The sequence below is a fragment of the Tachysurus vachellii genome, chromosome 2 (assembly GCF_030014155.1).
Source record: "Tachysurus vachellii isolate PV-2020 chromosome 2, HZAU_Pvac_v1, whole genome shotgun sequence".
Classification (NCBI taxonomy): domain Eukaryota; kingdom Metazoa; phylum Chordata; class Actinopteri; order Siluriformes; family Bagridae; genus Tachysurus; species Tachysurus vachellii.
In genome coordinates, this window is record NC_083461.1 from 38,242,257 (window position 1) to 38,255,960 (window position 13,704).

Below are 13,704 nucleotides of genomic sequence, written 5' to 3' on the forward strand. Positions count from 1 at the left end.
GCGTTTCCATATTTGTACAAAGCGCTAGCGGAGGACATTTGTAGCATCTTACGACTTAGTGTGAGCTTGTGGAAACAATCTCACAACAACCCTGATTAGCCATGTTAGCATGACAGGAAGAACATCTACACAACTCGCTCCAGTCCAAAAGTAAGTAGTCTTTACTGGAACGCTAATCCACATGGCAGAAAAGTCAAGCGGTTTACATTTGCCTTAACTAACACTTATGATAATACGCCTTTAACTTCAAACGCTCTTTTAATGTGACTAAAGCCAGAGAAACATCGCTGCAGGGAGCCGGAGATTTAACGTGCAAAATTCCCCCAAATCGGTTAAAAAAAGAAAAGACAAGACATGAAAAGAAATCAAAAACAGTGACAGCACTTCATTCAGTATTCGTTTAATTCAAGGACATCAGTGAAGAAAATTTGTTTTACAAACATACAAACAGCTGAAAACAAGAGAATTGTGCTTTCCGTAAATCTGTATAAGGGATTATGGATGTCTCAGAGACTGAGATGAGGGAGGAAAAAAGTGTCCAGGAAAAATCATGCAGTCTTTTAAAGGGATTTGCATTTTTATGTGCAATTTTTTAAGTGGACTTTTTTCTTTTGGGGTCAAACATCCAGCTCGAGTTCTCAGTTGAAGAAATCACCATGAAAAGATGGATGAAACGAAAGCGACGATGCCTGGGCCGACATGGCAGACACAGGATACTTGTGGTCAGTGACCGGAGGTCTGTTTTTTAAATTTCAAAAGAATATAGTCATAAGAATGTCATATTTTGTATGTTATATGAACTGTGTTTTTATTAAGCAGCTAGACAAGACTGTGGAATCATGGTTAGTAGGTTCAAGCGTTGGCTGTTTTTTTCCCAGTGCTATCAGCATTCCCGTTTTTTTGGATTCGTTGCATGTCACCGTGCACAAATCTTCATCAGGCGTTGTTATCGTATAAGGAGCATTTTAGCATGGCTGGAAAAAGATATGGGGTTTTCAACTCTGTTCTCACACGAGTGAGCTAATTACAAAAAATCCACTCCTACAAACATCCAGGTTTATATATATATCTAAATAAATATTCCATCTCTGACCAACAGACCTCACCATTATGCAACAGGAAGTAAGATGAACCAATCGTACTTCAGCACAGACGACTGATGGCTTCTACATACGATTCAGACCAAACCACTATTTGGTTCAAGTGAGCTAAAGAACGCCATTTTCATGAGGTGCAGGAATCAAATTTTCAGAAATCAGTTTTCAACATAATTTGACACAAACATCAGAAAAAAATACTCTTCATTTTTCCTCAGTAGACATTAGGAAGTCATTTGATTAGGATGAAGGTCTGACTGGTGTGGACCATTGGTTTTGGTTTGATCTATTAATCTAATCAAACCTTTGGAGATTTTTTTAAAAAACTTTTTCGCACAATTCTAAAAATTAAAGACTGAAATTTTTTACAAAATCTGCTTCTTTCTAATTGAAAAGTGGAGAAATTCACACCGGAAGATGTTGATTCGTGTTGAATTGAACTTTTTTGCTATAACTATGTCCTATTCCAAATCCATAGATATTAATGGTACAGTCTTTCATTCGTGAATTTGTGTCCATTCAGTCAGAAGAGTTTGCCTTGTGGTTAAGGTGGGAATCATGCTAGTACAGTGCAATGTTTAAAGTCAAGAAACACTTCAATATTCAGCTTTTCAATTCTAATGTCAATGTCTGTCTATGGAGATCTATGGACGTGAGCTTGATTTTATATTAATTATTGAACTTTAGGCCAACAACTTGATTAAAGTGTGATGTTCATGGTGTGAAGAAATCAAACGTTCTTAGCCAGCGTCTTGGAAGTCTTAACCGCAGTGTCTCATACAGCGTGAGGTTTATAGGCAGTGGCAAACATAAGGGAAAGTAACAGAAATACAACCATGTTTGTGTTGGTTTGTTAAAATAGGTTTGTGACTTTTTTGTCACATTCGATTTGGTTGGCCAGACTGCAACAAACCTTCAACATGCAAGTCAGAATGTGAGAAGGTGTTCACTCCTTCTTGGTTTTTTGGGTGAATGGAAACTCATGCGTGGGTAAATCGGGTGGTCTGCTGAATTTGAGTGATTGCTGAGTCTCTGACTAATGGGGAAGGTGTGATCCAGTCAGCTGTCATGCGAAGAAGCTGATGAGAGGCTGGAAGAAGAGACCCATTGTTCCGAGGACACACACCAGCACAAAAACCCACAGGAAGATTCGATCGATTACCATAGCAACGTACTTCCAATCGTCTTCCACCTCGAAAGAAAGAAGAAAAAAACAGGAAAGGGGAAGTTATCAAATCGGAATTATTATGAAAGCAATGGGAATGTCAGTGAGTGACACATCTCCTAGCTACTACATCAAAAGAGAAGAGAAGAACAGACAGCGGGGTGAATAAAACGGTTGAATTCCCATATCATTCTATATCATCCCATCCTAGTTCTTCTCACAAGGACTTAAAAGCCATGTTAATATATGCAAAGCTCATCTGAACGTGTTGAACACATCAGTGAAATGACGTGTTTGGATGGGTGTTAGGCTTTATCCACTGCTCTAGTTAGATGATAAGAAAAAAAGAAAGAAAGAAAGAAAGAAAGAAAGATGTAGTTACAAAGACCCCTTATCCCTAACTCTGAACCCTCACCCTATCCCTTAACCTTTAATTCCTAATCCTAACCCTAAACCCTAACCCTGAACCTTCACCCTATAACCCTAAATTTAATCCTAAATCCAAATCCCTTACTCTAAAAATTGATGAAAGATAGTAAAAAGAGAAAAAGAAAAACATGAAACAAAGTAAGTAGAAAAAAGAATGAGACAAAAAAGAAAGTAGGTAAGAAACTGAAATAAAAGTGTAGAGCGATATAAGAAGGTATAGATAAGTTAAAATCATGAAGGGATGAAAGATAGAATAACAATAAAATAGAACAGGAAAAATAGAATATCAATGATAAAATTGGCCAAGAGAAAGAAAGAAAGAAAAAAAAAGAAGAGAAAAAGTGTAAGTGTGTGAAAAATGAAAGGCTTGAAGGAAAGGAAAGTTAGAGCAGATGACATACTGTGTAATGGAAGGAAAGAAAGAATCCAGTGATGAACCGCGACACAAACAAGGAACAAAATTGAAAGATGGTGGAGTGATAAAAGAAGAAATAGATGGACTAAAATAGAGTATATAAAGCCTGTGGTATGTGTGTACAGTATGTGTGGACACACCTCTTTAGCCTTGTTGCGGCTCCGCATGTTCTCCGCGATGTACTTGACGCTCTCGATGGCCTGCTTGATTTCAGGTGACACCACTGAAAACGCCACCACCGTGTTAACAGCACTCAGCTGCCGACTCTGCTTCCCACAATCCCCTGCGGGAGGCTCCTTCGTGGGATGGCATGGACATGGGCCTTTCTTTACCTCCCCCTCCCTTGCTTTCCCCTCGCCAAACTCCAAACAGTTGCTGCAACTGTTCTTCCGTTTCTTCCCTTCTCCTTCTCCGGATGATCCCTCAGATAGACTTGCTTTTCCGGAGGATTCTGATTGGTCCATGGGACGTCTCATTAGCATAATTCTGGGCAGAGCTCGCAGGAAGACGGCTCGCACCCAGGAGGGCATGGCGTGCGTGGTGGGAGTGCGGTAGTGCACGTTGAGCACGAAGACGGTAATAACGATGGAAAGGGTGACAAAGATCATGGTGAAGAGCAGGTATTCACCAATCAGGGGGATGACGAGAGAAGTGGACGGAATGGTCTCGGTGATGACCAGGAGGAAGACAGTGAGGGAAAGGAGGACAGAAATGCATAGTGTCACTTTCTCACCACAATCGGACGGAAGATAAAAGACGAGGACGGTCAGGAAAGAGATGAGGAGGCATGGAATGATTAGGTTGATGGTGTAGAACAGAGGCAGGCGGCGGATGTAGAAGCTGTATGTAATGTCCGTGTAAATCTCCTCACAGCAGTTGTACTTGATGTCATGCTTGTATCCTGGTGCATCAATTATCTCCCACTCACCGCTCTCCCAGAAGTCCTTGACGTTTACCGTGGAGCCAATCAGCACCAGGTCGATCTTGGCTTTGTCGTATGTCCATGAACCAAACTTCATTGAGCAGTTCTGGTAGTCAAAGGGGAAGTAGGTGATGTCCATTGGGCAGGAGGACTTGAAGATGGCTGGAGGAACCCAGGTGATGGTGCCATCATACTTCAGCAGAGCTTTGGTCTTGTCTGCCACCAAGAAGTCACCTACGGCACTGGGGCAATAAGGTGGTTAAAGGTGGTCTGTATATAATAGGATGTATTTGAGAGATTACAGCACTCTCATTTCTTAATGACTTTCTAGAACGGACCTTTAAACCTTTAAAAAGGAAAGGTGTAAAATGTGTATGTTTTAAAACAAAGGATCCCCAGTTGTTCTTTAGACAGACAAATTTTTTTAGCTTCCTTAATGGAAAAATACTTTTGTAAAGCAGAAATCCTACATTTGGTCATTTGATGATGCTTACTTGTTGTAGAGCACAATGTCAGGCCTCCAGATCTTATTGGATGGAACCCTGATGTACTCAATGCCATCGAAATCTGCTGGAGACCATTTCAGTTTGTAGTCGTTCCATATCTACAACGCATAAATAAAACACTGTTAGTTGACACCAAAAGGGGAAGAAAACATTGTCAACCGTTTGCGAGTTTAAACCTCTGCCTTGGTGAAGCAGGAGGATGGTATTAATCTCTCCTCGTTAGTCAGAGGAACATTGGCCAATCATATATACAAGAGGGGAGATGGTCCTTTCATCTGAGTGTGTTTTGGACGTTGTTCTCTGACGTAGCATGAGCAACTTGGTGGACCTGGGCTTTATACTCAAGACCTTTACATCAGAAGTCCAACATCTTGACCACTAAGCTACCACCCGCATAGTAAGTGCTAGATAGTAGCAGTTACCCAGTGTGAAGTGTTCGGACGGGATTAGTATTAACTGAGGTAATTTTTCCGGACCTTTTTTCAGAAGGTAAAAGTCGCCATAACCTTTACTGACATTAGCCCTATTCGGACGGGATTAGTTTTACGTGGGGACGTGGGGGTAAAGTAATTATTACCAGAGCTTCTCTGTGATTTTAGTCCCGTCCGAATGTGCCATCTCGGTAATCATTACGGACAATGTCAGTAAAGATTACGGCGACTTTTACCTTCTGTAAAAAGGTCCGGAAAAATTACCTCAGGTAATACTAATCCCGTCCGAATAGACCCGCTGTAAATATGTACGGTAAAATTCCGTCATTTCCTGATTAAAAGTAGTTTTTGGCGCGTTTTGCAAGCATGGAGGCGCCATGTTGTCTGTTTGCGCACATGATAACAGGAAGCAACGTCATACGCACATGATGACAAGGAGGTTACTGTGGTGCGTAAAGCGAGTTACCCCTCCCACATCTGCTAGTTTTACTGAGATGTCTTGTCCCTTGCGAATTGGCCAATTTATATTATAGACGTCCTTAGGTTTAAATTTCTTTACTCCACATCCCCACGTAAAACTAATCCTGTCCGAATAGGGCTATTGTCCGTAATGATTACTGAGATGGCACATTCGGACGGGACTAAAATCACATAGAAGCTCTGGTAATAATTACTTTACCCCCACGTCCCCACGTAAAACTAATCCGTCCGAATAGGGCTTAAGACGAGGCGATGACAAGACTGCATCACTGTCCAAAAACGCTGACTAAGACTAAATTAACATGCATTATTGTTGACGAAAAAAGACGAGATGAAAATGTTTTGTATAAAATAAAAACTAAGATAAAATCTCTCTTCATTTTCTTCTACAATTGTCTCTGCTTTTTCATCAGCTGTTATGCCTTCGTAAACAGGCTTCGCGCTGTTTAGTGTGTGTGTAGAAAGAATTCATCCACACGCTGCTCAAAAAAAAAAAAATCCTGAGCGCAAGTCCACCGTCTAGGCTTTTTGTGTTAAATTATATTTCCTGTCGCTGCGCAGGCTCTTTTATTGTACATGACAGCTCCATGTCCCGATGACCGGTCTACGATTAAAAGCAGTATCAATAAAGTAAAAAATGTGATGTGCGGTCAAGTTCGAGTGTATGCACTGTTTAAACGAATGTTCTCAACTTCTCACTGATACTTTTGTCATTCACGGACTGTAAATAGGTTGTATTTTAGGCCCACAGTAAAGTGGCCTATTCTTTTCAGTTTTTCTGAGTATATTTATTTTATTTCTGATTTGAACAGAAACATGAGACACAAGGCGACCAAAACAGTTTTAAAAACCTTTGTAACTTAAGTTGTCAGTCAGAGTCTGTTAATCATTTGTGAATGCGTCTCCTAAATCAGAAATTGAAAACCAGACACGTTTAACATTTGCTTTCAACAAAAATCATTCAACAAGTGTATTTTGTCAGGTCATTATGACATTTAACCAATGTTTGAGATGTGAAACACTTTTTTTTACTGAAATGTTTATCAGTAATAATCTCAGTAATAATGTGTTATTTTAAAAAAAAGACTACAATTTTTTGACTAAAACTAGACTAAAATTAAAAGACTTTTAGTCGACTAAAACTTGACTAAGATACCTTGAGTTTTCTTTTGACTAAAACTAGACTACAATGACGAGACTTTTAGTCGACTAAAACTAAGACTAACAAAAAAAGATATGTGAATGACTAAATATGACTAAAACTAACAAGGACATTTGGCATTTAACATTTAACACTAGTGTGAAGTATTTAGGTATAAACCAAATTAGGAGGAATTGGATTTTAAATATCCCCAGGATCCTTGTATGGATGAAATGGTTTACATCACAAGCTGACAGTGTTTCTAGCTCTATTAGCTACAGATCAAACAAATTTGGTGTGGGAGATTCATTCAGTGTTAGATTCATTTCAGACTGTTTTTTACATAATTTTTCCTCTAAAATTGTTCATTGCCCAGCCACTAGTTCTCACCTATCCTGGTACCTTCCAAATGGTTAGGGGTGTGGAACAGCACATGCTTCCTCTGAGACATGTCACACATTCACATCTCATACTATTGCTCATGTACACACTCGGATACATGACCTCAGAGATACTCATGACTGGTTAGTGTCACTCTGATTGACAGAGGATGAGTTAGCACCCTCCCTCACACTCAAAGAAGATGGACAATTTTATTCTCTTGAATTCTTGGCTACAGGAGTGGGATCGGCAGGATTCGAGTTCAGAGTCTCTCAGCAATGCCATTTTTCTTTTGTGCAACACCCCAAAGTATCTTCAATATATATAACACTGTTTGTGTGGACATTTCAAATTCATTCATTCATTCATCTTCTACCGCTTATCCGAACTACCTCGGGTCACAGGGAGCCTGTGCCTATCTCAGGCGTCATTGGGCATCAAGGAAGGATACACCCTGGACGGAGTGCCAACCCATCGCAGGGCACACACACACACTCTCATTCACTCACGCAATCACACACTAGGGACAATTTTCCAGAGATGCCAATCAACCTACCATGCATGTCTTTGGACCGGGGGAGTAAACCGGAGTACCCAGAGGAAACCCCCGAGGCACGGGGAGAACATGCAAACTCCACACACACAAGGCGGAGGCGGGAATCGAACCCCGACCACGGAGGTGTGAGGCGAACGTGCTAACCACTAAGCCGACATTTCAAATGACCCCTTTAAAACATCTGCTGATGATTCTAGTATAGATTTATTTTATTCTTGTGATAAAACCTTTTAAATACAAGAGAACATTCGGCAATGAGGTATTAAAGCCATTATATTTCACACATATAGTGTCACATATTTTTCATCATGCAGCCCAAATCAGTGAATTTTTCTAGCTTGAACAAGGACATCTCAGTCTTTCATATTTCTCTCATTGTTTCTTTCCATTTCTACCTGAAATAGAGACAGTCACACACCAGGTTATGAATTATGCATTTATGTATATGTGTGTCTACACAAAACAGTCACACATCATGAACAGGATGTGATTCATGACTGATACTAACGCTATGTCCACATTCGGTACATCTAAACATACTCGTGGCACAACAGGAGAAATGCCAAAGCCATTCAATGAATGTAGGACTTGAAGAAAAAGAAAAATGAATCGGTCAAACAGGCTAGTCTTAGCGTGGCTAGTCCTCTCTTGAAATGTACTGCACTGGTGCTTGAAGAGTTAAAGAGCTATTTTTTTTGAGCAGCGTCTGGAAAACATACATTAATTATTGACAGCTAAATGGATTTCCACCAGAAAGACTGTTGAGTTCATAAGTTCATGAGGCACATATATCTATACCTTCTTAAAGGTCTTGTCTTTCCTCTCTGATGCTCACATAAACAAAACACTGTCTGTTGTACCAGTTCTCTCTCTCTCTCTCTCTCACACACACACACACACACACCTGCTGTCTATTTTTATTTCTAAAATATATAAATATCTCATATAACAGCTTGGTTGGAAAAAGCAGTGCATAAGAATTTACGACTACAGAATGATATTTAATTAGATTTTACAATCAAACTGTAAAATAATCCACACATTGTAACCCAAAGTGACTGTATGCAGGGTCAAACGAGACAAAACTGCATGTCATTCATTCGCATTGAGTTTCTCCAGATGTTATGATGTAATTTTATCCTATTTGATCCACATTTCTAATATCTAATATAAAAGGAAGTGCATTAAACAGCTGACTTACCTGCTGACTGAACTCCAAACACACACACACACACACATACACACACACACACACACACACACACACTTTCCTGTCTTACTGTATTGACTAAATGTGCATAAAAAGGCGCTTATTGCATAACGCACATTAACGTGTAAAAAAAAAACAGAAGCCAACTGTATCTGGGTCTTAGATCTTAAGCAGAAACAAATCTTCCAGAGAACAATTTCACCTGCATGTTGGCTTTAATTTAATATCATGGACTATTTTATGTAATATCAGAAATTCACAGTTCAACTCACAGCGTTTTTGTCGTTACTGCTTCAAAATATATTTGTTTAGAAAAATGTTCCCCCTACATGAATGACAAATATTATACTCACTCTCTCACTCATTTTCTACGGCTTATCCGAACTACCTCTGGTCACGGGGAGCCTGTGCCTATGTCAGGCGTCATCGGGCATCAAGGCAGGATACACCCTGGACGGAGTGCCAACCCATCACAGGGCACACACACACACTCTCATTCACTCACGCAATCACACACTACGGACAATTTTCCAGAGATGCCAATCAACCTACCATGCATGTCTTTGGACCGGGGGAGGAAACCGGACTACCCGGAGGAAACCCCCGAGGCACGGGGAGAACATGCAAACTCCACACACACAATGTGGAGGTGGGAATCGAACCCCCAACCCTGGAGGTGTGAGGCGAACGTGCTAACCACTAAGCCACCGTGCCCCCCGACAAATATTATATTCATCACTAAATCCCCACACTGACACAACAGATTTCTCTGAATATTGGCTAATACCGTTAAAGCTATCAGAAGATCACTGTAGTACATCAGCTTCATTCTGGGATGCTTTTCTGATCACCGCCGATGTAAATAGTGGTTATTTGTGTGACTGTAGGGTTCTGGTAAGTGTGCACCAGTCTGGTTATTTTATCGTCGAAAAGATGTTTTCACACACACACAAAAAACAGCTGGTGGATGTTTTTTCGCACAATTCTGTGTAAACCCTAGAGACTGTTGTGTGTGATAATCTCAAGGGCTCAGCAACATCTGGCACTGATGCGTTAACTCTCTAACTCGCTCACTTGCTGTTTGATGTGTAAATTATATTTCACGGTACTTCCTTAGTTAGCACTTTAGCTGGTCATCGTTTTGAACTATAAATTAGCTACGTTTTTTCCGTTGAGTTAATTATGTTTCTGCGTGACCAAATCATGGGACAGGGGAAGCACTTTTTTAAGAGACCTTATAAATTTCATATTTATATAACCATATCCTAAAGATCACTCACATGTCGTAGCCACAGGTTGGTCTCCATTATCTGATTGACTTCGTCCTAGAGTGAAAGAGAAATAGAGGGAAAGAGAGAACAAAACGTAACTTCCAATTACTAAATAAAACAACAAATCCACTTTTAATGATGGACTAGTAAACATTAATTTTGTTTAACAGGTTTCACTTGATTATTTATCATTGATAATAATAATAATAATAATAACTAGAATGTACATTTCCTGAAGAAAATGTGAATGGTGCTTGCACGTGGCAAATCCCGGGGGCTAGTCGAGACGAGCATGTGACGTCATCTGAATACTCTTGAGGAAGTTTTCCTCATTGTGCTGAGTGTTTTGATATGTCACATGTTCATGTTGTGCTAATTTTTTATTTTCACGTGACATCAGAATTCACGTGAGGGAATTCCCCTCATTGTTCTGAGTGTTTTGATATGTCACATGTCCATGTTGTAAAAAGTTTTTTTGATTTTGCATAATTTGGGGCGGGGCTGCGGCACAACCGGAAGGCCAGTCGGTACACCAATTTAAAATTTTGTTCAGAGTATCACCCTAAAGGAGCTGGACGAGTTTGGTGTAGATAGTTCAAAAGCTTGCCGAGTTATAAACCTCCAAAATGTATAATGGGAGTCTATGGGAAAAAAGGCCACCTTGAGACCCAGTACCGGAAGTACCGGTACTCAGATCGCTTATAAAAGTCATAGCACACCTCTCCTCAATGAGCCGGCACAATAGTAATTTGCAAGCACCATTAATCATCCAAAACTCCATTAACATCAAAAATTAAATGTCTCTGTTGCAATACTAAACTTAAATTTCCATCAGCTTGCTAATAATCTAGCTGAACACTTATCCTATTGAGTATCTGGTGTGCTAACTATTAGGCTAAGTCACTCACTCACTCACTCTCTCTCACTCATCTTCTACCGCTTATCCGAACTACCTCGGGTCACGGGGAGCCTGTGCCTATCTCAGGCATCATCGGGCATCAAGGCAGGATACACCCTGGACGGAGTGCCAACCCATCGCAGGGCACACACACACACTCTCATTCACTCACACAATCACACACTACGGACAATTTTCCAGAGACGCCAATCAACCTACCATGCATGTCTTTGGACCGGGGGAGGAAACCGGAGTACCCGGAGGAAACCCCCGAGGCACGGGGAGAACATGCAAACTCCACACACACAAGGTGGAGGCGGGAATCGAACCCCCAACCCAGGAGGTGTGAGGCGAACGTGCTAACCACTAAGCCACCGTGCCCCCCACATTAGGCTAACTGGCTAAGTAAAAAAATGAGGCGTCACGATGATTAACATTGATTTAAAAAAAAAAACACTGAGGTAAAATCTCTTAAATTACTAAAAAAAAAAATCCTTCAATTAATTAAAAGTTAAAGTTTCCCTCAATGCTTGTTTGCTTGCTAATAAGCTAATAAACTGGTTCCTAGTGGGCTAGCTAGCAAAGTAAAACTCCTTCTGTAATTAAATTTCCAATAATCTATTGTTAGATTTTATAGAAATGTGGGAATGAGATAAATAAAACAGGACATCAGAATGAAAACATGTTAATGCCAGTATGAGAATGCAGGCTGGAGGTGTGTTCAGGAAAGGAAGCTTGTGGCGATGGATAGATAACTGTGGAGAGGATAATTTAATCTTCAGCTCTAAGCACAGTGTCTGCTCCACATCACGGGAGCTGAGAGTGGAAATTTCAGCCCTATTGCACTCTCTGACCTGCCGGTGATGGAAAAAAAGCGGTGGAGGAATTTTCCTGGAAGCAGACAGTAACAGGCCAGGGCTCTAAACCACATCTGATACGAACTGGAATGTGGCGAATTTCCCGGATCGCATATCCGATATAAAAAAGATTTTAATATGAAACCTTAAAACTATTACGTTTTATAACCGAACTTGCCGATTGTGGAAGCTAGAAAAAATAGAATTTGAATCATTTGAGTCAGCTCAATGAAATGATTCACTCAAATTGATTCACTTATCGGTTCATTTAGGAAAATATCGCCTCTAGTAGAAGTAATTCATTTACACTTGAGTGTCCTGAGTGTCTACTTTCATATGAGCTTCATATTAACCACCACTGTAGAGTGAGACATGACAGAAAGACAGAATAATACTTATGCAGGCTCTGGGAAAAAAAAGAGTTTAATCTTTTGGTCTCATTGTCAGAGCTAGAGGTAGATGAAGAACCGAAGATGTTGAGGTTCTTTTTGGGAGTGACAAGATTGGACAGGATTAGGAACGAGTACATCAGAGGGACAGATCATGTTGGACGTTTGGGGGACAAAGTTAGGGAGGACAGATTAAGATGGTTTGGACATGTTCAGAGGAGGGAGTGTGAGTATATTGGTAGGAGAATGTTGGACATGGAGCTGTCAGGCAGGAGGCAAAGAGGAAGGCCAAAGAGGAGGTATATGGATGTAATTAATGTGGATTTGAAGCTAGTGGATGCAAGTGTTGAGGATGCAGAAGATAGGGATAGGTGGAGAGAGATGATTCGCTGTGGAGACCCCTGAAGGGAAAAGCCGAAAGAAGAAGAAGAAGAAGAAGAAGAAGAAGAAGAAGAATCTTTTGGTCTCATTCAACTAACCTAAAGCTGGATTGACCTGGGATTGGGTATCAATGTGTGACTTATATACAGTAGTAATGAATAAAATGAAGTGGCATTAAAACTGGGTAACCATGCTGCCTTAATCATCTCATTACTTCAACAGTATGCATTCTTAATTCTGGTGGTTCAATTAGCTTGGATCCAACTGTATAGACTCCTACTTGCAATGAGTGTTTGGAGCCCTAGGAGTCTTTTTTTTTTTTTTACTAATGACTGGAAATCTTACAAAAACATGGCCACCATCAACTGTGTTACTACTGAGCCATTGTCAGAGGAAATAAAAAGTGCTTGGACCCAGTAAATTGTATGCATCTTGTTCTGAAATATGGTTTATTATTATATATCACATTGATAGTTTTCCAGATCTTCTGCTTGAATCCTATCACGGTTGTCCTCAAGCTGTGAACTCATCTTCTGGTAGAAAATGGTACTGATACCTGTAGGTACCGATTATTTAAGAATAACGCATTAATTTTGCTCGTTTTTCTCTTTTTAGAGTAAACAGAGCTGAGATGTAGGTTAGGCTTAGAATTTCATAACGATTGCACCATGTTCCGGGTTTTGGTGTCGAGAAAGTTTCAGCAAAAAAAAAAAAAAAAAAAAAAAGAAAAGTTAAGAACTGTCAAGAAGCCTAGAATACATTTTTAGTCCTGACATAAAAAAGAAGCGAGCGTAATCGTAAAACTTTAAAACCGAGGACCCGACGCACGTCTTACCACTTTGACGAGCTGAGAGATGGAGACCTCAAACTCCACCGTCACCGGATCTGACACGTTCTCCACCGGCCGGATAAACTGATTATACTTTCGGAAGAGTCTTCGGAACAGTCTGTCCTCTCCTTTAGAGGATATACACACTACACAAACACACACACACACACACACACACACACACAGAGCATTGTTAAAAGCAACAGGAGAGGGAGGACTACATTTATCAACAGCTCAGTGACGGCCTGGTGCTCATGTACAAGTGATAGAAAACAAAGCCAGACCATCATCATACTCATTAAAGCACATGCTGCTAACACCTCCACTTTCTGCCCACCCCATCCTC

General features: G+C 40.4%; 1 protein-coding gene across 1 annotated transcript in view; it reads right to left on the reverse strand.

Annotated features, from left to right (window-relative positions):
- Positions 1-435: 435 nt before the first annotated feature.
- The window catches only part of chrna6 (cholinergic receptor, nicotinic, alpha 6), a 20,462-nt gene continuing 7,193 nt past the window's right edge, over positions 436-13,704 (reverse strand). Inside the window, exons 2-6 of the mRNA XM_060864604.1 lie at positions 13,365-13,504; positions 10,014-10,058; positions 4,523-4,632; positions 3,247-4,270; positions 436-2,289 (exon numbers count right to left, since the gene is read on the reverse strand). Of these exons, the coding sequence (XP_060720587.1) occupies positions 2,164-2,289; positions 3,247-4,270; positions 4,523-4,632; positions 10,014-10,058; positions 13,365-13,504 (1,445 nt within the window). The 3' untranslated portion in view covers positions 436-2,163. The remainder of the gene's footprint in view (positions 2,290-3,246; positions 4,271-4,522; positions 4,633-10,013; positions 10,059-13,364; positions 13,505-13,704) is intronic.